The 11,475-nt window shown below is 38.5% G+C and overlaps 1 protein-coding gene across 2 annotated transcripts in view; it reads left to right on the top strand.

Moving 5' to 3' along the window:
- Positions 1–594: 594 nt before the first annotated feature.
- LOC127414537 (septin-2-like) overlaps positions 595–11,475 on the top strand; it is a 46,306-nt gene continuing 35,425 nt past the window's right edge. Inside the window, exons 1-5 of one of the 2 annotated variants that reach the window (XM_051652632.1) lie at positions 595–749; positions 4,552–4,593; positions 4,699–4,798; positions 4,875–4,961; positions 6,897–7,020. In XM_051652632.1, the coding sequence (XP_051508592.1) occupies positions 4,567–4,593; positions 4,699–4,798; positions 4,875–4,961; positions 6,897–7,020 (338 nt within the window). In that variant the 5' untranslated portion in view covers positions 595–749; positions 4,552–4,566. The remainder of the gene's footprint in view (positions 750–4,551; positions 4,594–4,698; positions 4,799–4,874; positions 4,962–6,896; positions 7,021–11,475) is intronic. The other variant, XM_051652633.1, reaches the window with a different exon arrangement.

The raw sequence follows: 11,475 nt of genomic DNA, 5'->3' as shown, positions 1-11,475 counted from the left end.
CCCAGAAGTCTAATTCGCCATGGGTTCTCACGGGATTTTCCTATGGGTTTTTTTTAACTTATGAGTAAAATAAGGTCTGTGGTAAACATTACTTGATGACGCGTGGAAGTTTTGTTCTACAACATAAATTACACACAGTCATACCTCAAACGTTATTTTTGAAGCCGTATTTAATTATATACTTTATTTTTTTAAATAAATGCACAACGGCTTCAAAATTCACAATTGAGGAATGAAAGTGTGTCATTTATGTTGTAGAACAAAACGTCCACGTTTAGTCAAGTAAAGTTTACCACAGACCTTATTTTACTCATAAGTTCAAAACCCCCATTATAAAACCCATAGGAAAATCCAGAGGGAACCCATGACGATTTCTCTTACGGGTTTTTGGACTACAAGCTGAACAGCTCTATTGTCTAACTGTTTATAATAGTTTGACACAACAAATCCCGATGCTTGTTTGTTGACAGCGCTTCTGAACGTTTGAGACATCTTCTTGAAACTGTGTCCCGTCTTTGCCATTTTGGCTCTAAACCGCCGCTCTACTCTCAGTCAACAACGTCACCGGTTTGAGCCGTAATGGCGTCTGTTGCGCAGGCGTCTCAATCAATTAGTAAACAGGCATTGTGGGATAAAGGCGGAATTGTAGCGATTTCCGTATTCCCTGAATTGGCCTGTTGGGAAGAAAGAAAACAAGGAAGGTGGGGAAAAAATCCTCGTTTTTGCGTTTTATCACGAGTCTATAACAGGTAAGGGCTTATGGCGCGTGAAAGTTAGTCTAACTTGCCCCGCGCGTGTATCCGGAAGTGATGAATCAGTGAAGCTTTTGAAAATGTCTCATGTCAAAGTTGATAGAAAGTTGCGTGGAATTGTATTTTCATGAAATAACAGGTCATATCACTCGATATTTTGTTGCAAACTCTTTGAAGTTGTTAGATAACGCACTTATTTTCTGTTTCACTGTGCCAGTAACAGTTTCAGATATGAAGCAGGGTGTGACATGAGGAGGCATGTTTCTCTTCAGATGAGGTGAAAATTAAAATGTACATTGAGGTTATCTTACGTTTTATTCGTAATTTACTCAGGAATTTGGCATCAAGTGAATTTAGAGACATGTTGCTGGAGAGAGGTTTGTGGGAGTTTAGGAGAGATGCCCATGTCTGACAACACATTTAAATGTTTTAGTAGCATGTTCTTTGCCTGAACTGAACCTCCTTACTTAACCTGATAACATTCTGAGAGCCAACAATTCAGTCTGCAAATTCAGTTAATTATCATTAAGAGAGTTAAGGAAAAGTTCTTAAGAGGATATAGTAACTTTCTGTCATACCAGATTTTTATGTGTAACACATTAATATAAAAAAGGTGGTATGACAGAAAAAGTATCTATCTATATATCTATCTATCCAGCTGAATTTTGTTTTATTTCAAGGAGAAATGTTTTAATGTAGAACAACAAATGTCAGGTTGTTCAACAGCTCGCATTCATCAAAGTTATATCTTTTGGCTCATTAAGTTAAAATAATCCCAAACTTAAATAGAAGTGTTCCGATAGGGAATTCTAGATTCATGATGAGCAGAATCTTGGCATGACGTGTAAACACAAACATGTTTTAAAATGACTCTTTATAATCTTTATAATTAAAGTTCTGCTAGCTGTTACATATTAAGTGTTTGTTTTCATTTTTATTGCTTATGTGTTTTTTATAAACAAGAGAAATCTTCGTTCTATGTTGTCCCTTTTTCTTTCGAACTTCGTTTTGAACTTTTTCTTTCTTTCAAACTTTCTATAATTGTTCTTTTATTTTTCAAAATTCTCTTTCGAACTTTCTTTTTTGAACCTTCGAACACTTTCTTTTACACTTCCTTTCTTGCAAACTTGCTTTTTTGAACTTTCAAAGTTTTCCAAGAACTTTTAGTTTTCTGTCTTTCACTCAAACTTTAGAACTCTAACTTTATTTTCTTTATTTAAACTTTCTCCATAACTTTGTTTCTTTTCTTTTTTTTTTTGACTTTCTTTCGCTTCGAACTTTCAGACTTTCGAACTGCCTTTCTGTTGAACTTTCAAACTTTCAAAGTTCTTTTGAACTTTTTTGGTTGAACTTTTGATTCTTTCGAACTTTTGATTCTTTCGAACTTTTGATTCTTTCGAACTTTTGATTCTTTCGAACTTTTGATTCTTTCGAACTTTCGATTCTTTCGATTCTTTTGAACTTCTTTTGAACTCTTTCGGTTGAACTTTATTTCGAACTTTCCAATTTTCTTTCTAACTTTCTTTTGAACTTTTTCTTTTCAAATTTTTTTTAAATTTATTTTATTAGAATTTTCTTTTGAACTTTTCTTCAAACTTTAGAACTTCTTACTTTCAAACTTTGTTTATTGAAACTTTTAGAACTTTTTTGAACTTAAGAACTCTCTTTCCTTTCTTTCGAACTTTCAAATATGTTTCTAGCTTTCAAACTTTTTCAAACTTCATTTTTTGTACTTTTTCTTATTTTTTCATTCAAACTTTCTTTTGAACATTCAAACTTTTTATTTATTTTTCTTTCCTGTTCTTTCTTTTGAACTCCAATCCCTCCCTCTCTTTCTCACTTTATCACGTCTAATCTCTTGATCTAAACTCCTTTGCTGTAGATGTGTTATTTCCATCTTGGTTTGAAAGTGATTCCGTCCATTGTCTTAATGTCTTTAAAATCATTCATCAAAAGGTCGGAGGAGAGCTGCTCTTCAGTGAAGTGAATTGCACCCAGGGTCATGATGCAGCACGTTTCACTCATAAACTCAAGTGGTGCTTTAGACTGCAGCTTTGTTAGTTCACTTGTGACACACAATGCTGTTATCATGACCGGAAGCCATAAGCAAACCCAGCTTTCTTCCTGCATGGATGATCTGACTGTATATGTGGCATTCCAGTCACATGTCTCACGAGCTTACGATCCGATTAACTCTGTCAGGAATTCCGTTAAGAACCTCAAAAGGACAATTTTTCAGTTTATCGTTAAAACAGCAGATATTTTAAGTCAGGTCAGCAGCACCTGTGCTAGTATTTTGGGGCAAGGCGCAGTTGAAAGCTTGTGTTTGTAATATCACAATTGTTTTGCCGTATAATTTGTATTAATGCAAAAAGCACCCGTGGAGCAGCTTGGTATAATCACCGCAGCCATAATGAGGCCATTTTATTAATCTACTGCAAGTTTATCCTTCCTATAATTCCCAGCCAGCAATAACAAGACCTCCCAGCATGCTTGTGTGTTTGTGTGTGTGTGTGATAAGTCAGGGATTGCTGACTGTGTCCTTCATTATAGAAATGGCTCTGCTACACCCAACATCTGACATTTGCTCTAAACGAGTTCCTGTGGTATTTAGAGAAACACTTTGACTCTTGATTCTTCCTGGCTGTGGAGTCGAAACACTCGAGTTCAGGATCATAGAAATGAAAAACTCTAATCCTTCAATATTACAGCTGAATTGGCCTTCACAATGACGACTCCCAGCCTGGCTGTCTCTAATGAATACACTTCCACCCAAACCCCATAAAACACACACACACACATACTGAGTGGTTCTGGGCGGTTTAGTGTGTGATAAGGCACTGTTGTGTGTGTGTGCTCGCTCTCATTTATGGGGAGGGGCTGTAAATGTTGGAAAGTATTTCCAGGACGATGGAAGATAAACAGCATTGTTCTCTCCCTGTAATTGACCTCTCTTTCGCTTTCTCTCTCTCTCATTCTTTGCAATGTGTGTGTGAAGGAGGATGATAATGATGGATAGCCCCAGAGATAGTTTAAGAAACAGAAACCCATCAGACGTAAATTAAATGGGAATGTTTAATTTGACTATAAAGTGAAGGATTCGTCAAAAGCCTAAGGTTAGGGGTTTATTTAAATCACTAATTATTATTTTTTTTTTTCTCCCAATTTGGAATGCCCAATTCCCAGTGTGCTTTTAAGTCCTCGTGGTGGCGTAGTGACTCGCCTCAGTCCGGGTGGCGGAGGACGAATCCCAGTTGCCTCCGCGTCTGAGACCATCAACCCGTGCATCTTATCATGTGGCTTCTTGAGTGCGTTGCCACGGAGACAGCACGCGTGTGGAGGCTTCACGCCACACACCACGGCATCCATGCTCGACTCACCACACGCCCCACTGAGAACGAACCACATTATAGCGATCACAAGGAGGTTACCCCATGTAACTCTACCTTCCCTAGCAAAAAAAACTAAATATTGAATCGGGGACTTCTAGTTGATTTGACTCGGAATGACCCAATAATGTGTTTTGCCAGAGGAGGTTGAGCGCCCCCTGTTGAATCTGGTTCCTTCCACTACCTAAAGATCTAATGGTGTTTTTTGTTTTTTTAACCACAGTCGCCTTTGGCTTGTTGAGTGGGGGCTTAAAGACATTAATGCATGATTTTCTGCTGTTTTGAAACTATATGTATCGTGAAAAGCACTATACTTGACCTTCCAAAACAGTGATTTTGAGAGAAATCAGGAGAGGCTACCAGAAGACTTGTTTAATTTTTTGAAACTTTTTTCCTTTTATACATTTTAGCCAAGCAAGAGCACCATGTCACAGTCTGGAGAAAAAGGAAAGGTAAATTAGACACAAATTCTTGATCTTGTTAAGTATTAAACATATGGATATTTAATTGCCTTTCAAGTAGATGTGAGTGTATAACAGTTCTGATGTGTTTATAAGTTCCCTGACGCTACAGGATACGTCGGATTTGCCAACCTGCCCAATCAGGTGCACAGGAAGTCTGTCAAGAAGGGATTTGAGTTTACACTGATGGTCGTAGGTGAGTAACATATAAACACACAAACACACACACAAACGTACATTGTGTTTTTGACTTTTTTCATTTATTTTCACAGGAGAATCTGGTCTTGGGAAATCAACCCTTATTAACAGCCTCTTTCTGACCGACCTCTACCCAGAACGCTACATACCTGGAGCAGCAGGTAACACACACACGCATATGAACACAGATGGCTCCCGTCAGGTCTTTATTAACTCTACGGCATATTGTGTGCAAGACCAAAATGATCCCCAGTAGTCATGAGAAAATCCTTTTTAGATTAACTTAATTTTGTCCCCCAGTGTTTACAGTGGCCCCAAAAAGTATTTGGACACTTGAATCACACTTACAAATATCTAAATGGGGTGCATTAAATAACAAAATATCAAATTAAGTGGCATTTGTTTTAACATCGTGCAAACCCCCCCACCCCCCACGCGTGGACGTTGTATTCTCGCTTCGCTATACGCAACGCATTATTTAATTTCATTTAAACCTCAGGAGACTCTGTGCTGTCAGTAAAGGGTTAAACTTTCGATGCACGGAGTCATGTGACAAAACAACATGCTGTCGATCACAAAGGAGACAAAACTACATCTGGTAAGAAAACTAATTGAGTCTTTACACTGAAACATGTTTAAGTCAAATAATTAATCTCTATCCGATTTGCCTTTTTTTGGGGGGGGGGGATTTTTCCCCTTTTTCTCCCAATTTGGAATACCCAAATCCCAATGCTTAGAAGTTAAGTCCTCGTGGTCGCGTAGTGACTCGCCTCAATCCGAGTGGTGGAGGACGAATCCCAGTTTCCTCCGCATCTGAGATCGTCAATCCGCGCATTTTATCATGTGCCATGTTGAGCGCGTTGCCACGGAGACATAGAGCGTGTGGAGGCTTCACGCCATCCACTGTGGCAACCACGCTCAACTCACCACGCTCCGCACCGAGAACATACCACATTATAGCGACCACGAGGAGGTTACTCCATGTGACTCTACCCTCCCTAGCAACCAGGCCAATTTGGTTGCTTAGGAGACCTGGCTGGAGTCACTCAGCACGCCCTGGGATTCAAACTAGCGAACTCCAGGGGTGATAGCCAGCGTATTTTACCACTGAGCTACCCTGGCCCCCCAATTTGCCATTTTTTAAATTAGAGCGATTTATCACGAAATGCCACACTGCTAAACACAATATACACTAATGTGTACAATAGCACTAGGTTTTCATTAGAAATTCTGTATTTACTGTGCATTTTCACATTGAGAAGAAAAATATTGTTTTCAGAGGCTTTATATGCAGTTAGGATGAAAATATGTTGCATTTCAAACTGTTCTCAGTGCAGACCGACAGCACACTGAAGGTGAAGTCATTAACTAAATTAAAGCATTCTAGCTTTCCTATGAAGCCAAGTGCATTCAGTCCAAGTCAAAAGTTCAGTTTCAGGCTGCAGATGATGTTTGGATCACTCAACATGTTTGGCAGACATGTGACAATGATAATCAGTACATAGATTCAGAATTTATAATGTATCATTTTATTTTAACATGATTGGCAGTGATTGGATGATGGTGGACATTATTTTATCTGAATTAATTGTGATCATTTCTAATTGGTGAAATGCTTCAGCACTGGCTATCACTTGTTTGCTTGATAGTGCAAAGAGAGAACATGGAGATTTTGTTGCCAAAGTAGAAAAAAACATTGTAATAGAAGTAAACTCAAGTCAAATAATTTTTATCTGTATCGTTTTTTTTTTTAGCAGCTTTACAGAAAATCAGCTGTTACTCGCAGTGGAATGCAAGATATTTCTGATTTAGATGGTTAGTGTATTTAAAATCCCTTCGTTGAGCACTGGAGACAAGGATGTTTTCAAGAAAATGGTCCCGTCTGCAGCCCAGGGCTTCCTCCCACCAGCTCAGTGAAACTTCTGAGAAACACCTCCTAAATCTCTTATGCTACATCAACAAATCATGAATATTTTTAATGTGATTTGTCTTTACGGCCTTTCTGTGCACCCTCCAGTGTTTTTGCACGCTCAAGGTCCTTTTGTTCCGTAAACCTGAGTGTGTTTGTTCTGACGGGAGTCATGTTGTGTTTCCAGAGAAAATTGAACGCACAGTTCAGATCGAAGCATCCACCGTGGAGATCGAGGAGAGGGGAGTGAAGCTCCGCCTCACCGTGGTGGACACGCCAGGATACGGAGACGCCATCAACAGCCAGGACTGGTCAGTGTGTGTATGTTTGGGTGGTCGGTTGGTTTAATTTCGTACTTCTCTGCCAGATATTTGTTGCCAAAGATGCCATGCTCTTAAGGAGTTGTCCCGTATGAACATATTTTTGCGACAACTCTGTTGTGAACAAACTTTTGCTGTCTGGACCATTTTTGACCTTTGTGCCGCATCTCTGTATTTTTCAATGTCTCTTGAAGGGGTGCCATGTTTTTAAGACGCTGTATTAAGTTCTTCAATTGTTAAAACCCCTGCATTTTGTTCTATTCGTGCCGCTGAGTCTAGTTTTGTTAGTGCAATGTGCTGTTTGCGCTGTTTTTCGGTTTTCTATGTAAACATGCGCTAGACAGACATTACTAACCGTTGTGCAATGCTTTGCTGTTTTGTTCTGTTAAAAATGCATCTAGAAAAAAACTGCATTCTGTTCTGTTCAATACGCTGCAACTATCTTTTTTTAGTGCAAGAACATGTTCAGTCTGAACGGCCCCTAAGACTGTTCCAAAACCTAGCTGCCTACATTCTACGTAGGCAGCATCGTAACTGAAACAGAACCTCATAAGTAACTGATTTGAAATGTTCTTTATGGTGCAACAACTCCATTAGCCTGAGTCACAATTTCCTTTCATTTTATGAAACTTAAATGCAATGGAAGTGAATGGTGACTGAGGCTATTATTTACATTTGTGTTCCACAGAGGAAAGAAAGTCATATGGGTTTGTTTGGAACAACATGAGGATGAGTAAATGATTACAGAATGAGATGATTTTTTTGTTCTAGAAGTGAAAAAAATCCCATTAATTTTTCTATAGGAGAATTTATTCTTAATGATAACTTATAAACCTTTAAAGACAGACCTTCCATGAGCTCTGAGGTTGTTAATCGATGCTATATACTTCTGTTGAAGCCATTAGGCCACATTTTTAAGCTTATTTAAAAAACAAAAAACATCATGGTTAATAACAGAATTTCTGGTAAAGAACTACACTACCCATGAATCTGAAGGGGAAAATCCACCAATCAGAGAACTGTGTCCAACAAAGTGCAGCAAAAGAGCCCTGCAGTTACCGCCCACTACCATGACACACTGTGACACAATCAGGTAGCTCTCATTACATACCCAAATTACTTATTTTTGCATATATTGGAATATTTTGCAATGTACTTTTAAATCAGTAGTTTTGTATTGTTTTAAAGTTAATTTACGTCATTCATAATACTTCATGGGTTTTGTTGTTCATTCCATCAATAAAGACGATAAGTGCGCAGTCTTGTTCCTTTTATGTTTTTGTCCAATTTTCAAATACTTTTTTTGCTATAAATCAAAGTTTGTAATGTTGTGATTCAGCTCGGAGTTGGTTGGCTGGGCTTAGAACACTTTTGAAGGATTTTATTAAATCCCTATTAGAAAAATACTTAAGGAACCGAAAGGGCTTAAAAAGTGGGCAGACACTGTTGCGCTCTATACTGTATATTTTGTATTTGTGTATCTGCAAAGCAGTGTGTTATTGGTCTGTTTTGTAGACCTTAAAGAGCTGTTGTCTGTTGTTCTGTTGGTCTTGGAGCATTGCTTTGGAATGTTGGGAACGTCCTATTTGAAAGAAAAATATCCTCCTGTCTTGCACCCACAGGCTGTTAATGAAAAATTTGCCATCCACGTACCTACCTACTGTCATTATTTCTGCTTCAACTCCCTCGATAAGACTGCGGTCTCAAGGCCGAACAACCCATGCATCAGATCAAGAAAGCGATTCAATTTAGAATACAGTGGAACGATCATATCTGTGTCTGATTCAGTTATGTAGTGTGTGTTGATTAGATAAGCTCGCAGACTTTTGAACAAAGGGAAGCTGGCGGCGAGACTTTAGAGAAGCGTGAGTTAAACTGGTGCATTTGGTCTGGTCTGGATATGAAGGAGTCTGTGGACAGTCCAAGATATGGCTCTACTGAAGGACATGTGGTTTTGTGACTGGACAGGAACCTGTAGATATGATGTTGTGGATCATTTTGATATCCTTTCTTTAGACAAAGTGGTTGCCTGTTGTTCCTAAAATGTGTCCACTTCCCCAGTGATTGAATTGAACTGAAAATTAAACTATCTCTTTAAAGGTATAGTTGAAAGTTCTGTCATCATTTACTCACCATAATGTCATTCCAAACCCTTATTATTTTCTTCTGAAGAACACAAAAAGAGAGGTCTTAAAGATTTCCATAAAATAGCAGTTGATAGCAACTTGCTTTAAAGCTTAAAAAAAAAACACCGAAAAGTTTTTTTTTCTTTTTTTTTTTCTCCCCTATTTGGAATGCCCAATTCCCAATACGCTCTAAGTCCTCGTGGTGGCGTAGTGCCTCAATCCGGGTGGCGGAGGATGAATCTCAGTTGCCTCCATGTCTAAGACCGTCAATCCGCGCATCTTATCACGTGGCTTGAGCGTGTTACCGCAGAGATGTAGTGCGTGTGGAGGCCCACGCTATTCTCCGTGGCATCCACACACAACTCTCCACGCACCCCACTGAGAGCGAGAACCACATTATTGCGACCAAGAGGAGGTTACCCCATGTGACTCTACCCTCCCTAGCAACCGGGCCAATTTGGTTGCTTTGGAGACCTGGCTGGAGTCACTCAGCACGCCCTGGATTCGAACTTGCGACTCCAGGGGTGGTAGACCCAAAAGTGTTGTTGAGGTTATTATTAATGATTTGATTTTATAGTGAAAAATTGTATAAGTATAATATTCATCAAACTAAGTGATCGTATGTCTTCAGAAGACTTAGAACATGATGCATGAGTCACATGGGCTACTTTTATGGACCATTTGGGTCCTTTTTAAGCATTTTTATGCCCACTTTTTTTTCAAATTTGTCAAAGCTGTGGTGAAAACTGATGGGTGCAGAAACATGGGGATTCATGATGCTTTGAGTAGGGCCCTTTAAAATCCTTTTAAGTTTTTTCCAAATTCCGTTTTGTTTTTTTCCCAAATTCTGTGAGTTCTGTTTTATTTCTTCTGAATTCCGTGTTTTAAAGTTGAATGAAATCTAATCATCAAAAAACGGTCTTATCAAATTAAATCAGAATTTTTATCAAATAATAACAGAACAATTACTTTTGACATACCATTGCATTATTTTTTAATGCTTTGTTTTTATAAAGCATTATTTTTGCTTCTATACTTTTCAGCACAACGGCACTCTTGCTTGAGATATTTATTAAATGTAATGATGATGATGTTGTTGTTATTAGTATTATTATTATTATCACATTTAATATTACATTTTACTATTCAGTAGTAATATATTTCTGTCGCAATTTCTTTAATTTCACGTGTCTAGTTAAATTGAGCTTTTATTTTGGCCAGGGCATCCTAAGAAGGAAATAAGTACATTTTGACAGGAAAAGAAGTATATATAGAGTAAAATTTCAGCACTTTCAAAATCTGGGATTTAATCACGGTTAACTATAAAAAAAAGTATGCGATTAAGCACGATTAAAAAATTTAATCGACTGATAGTACTAATACAAATTATAAAATTAAGTGTCAATACCTACAGATACCCTGCTGACGGAAAACTGAATAAAGCCCATTCAGTTTGTGTTTTTGTTGACAGGTTCTTATTTCCAGAAAAGCAGTTCACTATATGGCCTAATGAGCTTATTAAACTGCAAAAGGCTGCGATTTAATAATTTAAATACACTCTATGACCAAAAGTTTGTGGACACCATATGTGCTTGATGAACATTTGATTTCATAACCTTAGGCATCAGTTTCCCCTTTTGCTGTAATAATAGCTTCCACTCTTTTGGGAAGGCTTTCCACTATACTGTATGTAGTAACATGGCTGCAGGGATTTGCTCTCATTCAGACACAAGGCTATCAGTGAGGTCAGGAACTGATGTTAGTCGATGGGGCTTGACTTACTGTTGCTGTTCCAGTTCACCCCAAAAGTGATCAGTGGGGTACAGGTCTGGGCTTTGTGCAGGCCAGTCAATTTCTTCCATGCCAGACACAGTAAAGCATTTCTTTATGGACCTCACTTTGTTCATGGGTATTGTCATGTTGGAACAGAAAAGGGCTATCCCCAAACAGTTACCACAAATTTGGGAGCACACAAATCCCAAGCCATTACATAAAGAAACATTAAGATTTTTCTTTACTGGATTTAATGGATTAACCAAATTCGTTAATTAGAAGGGGGTGTCCACAAACTTTTGGCCATATAGTGTATATAGTATGCATGTGTGTGGTGGCGGGGGCGTGGTCAAGCATTCGTCTGGAGAGAGAGAGAGAAAGCGGTAAGGGTGCACACACCTGAGCCTTATAATGTCTAACACCTGTTTCTAATTGCAGTAAGCATTGGGGAGAGCAGTATAAAGGGACCACGCCAGCGAGAGAGTGAGAGAGATACCCGTCTGAAAGAGACTGTTGTGTTTAAACAAAAGTGTGTACTGCTGAAAAG

The sequence above is a fragment of the Myxocyprinus asiaticus genome, chromosome 24, assembly GCF_019703515.2.
Source record: "Myxocyprinus asiaticus isolate MX2 ecotype Aquarium Trade chromosome 24, UBuf_Myxa_2, whole genome shotgun sequence".
Taxonomy (NCBI): Eukaryota; Metazoa; Chordata; class Actinopteri; order Cypriniformes; family Catostomidae; genus Myxocyprinus; species Myxocyprinus asiaticus.
Note: the sequence above shows the minus strand (reverse complement) of the source record. Positions and strands in the feature narration are given on the sequence as shown.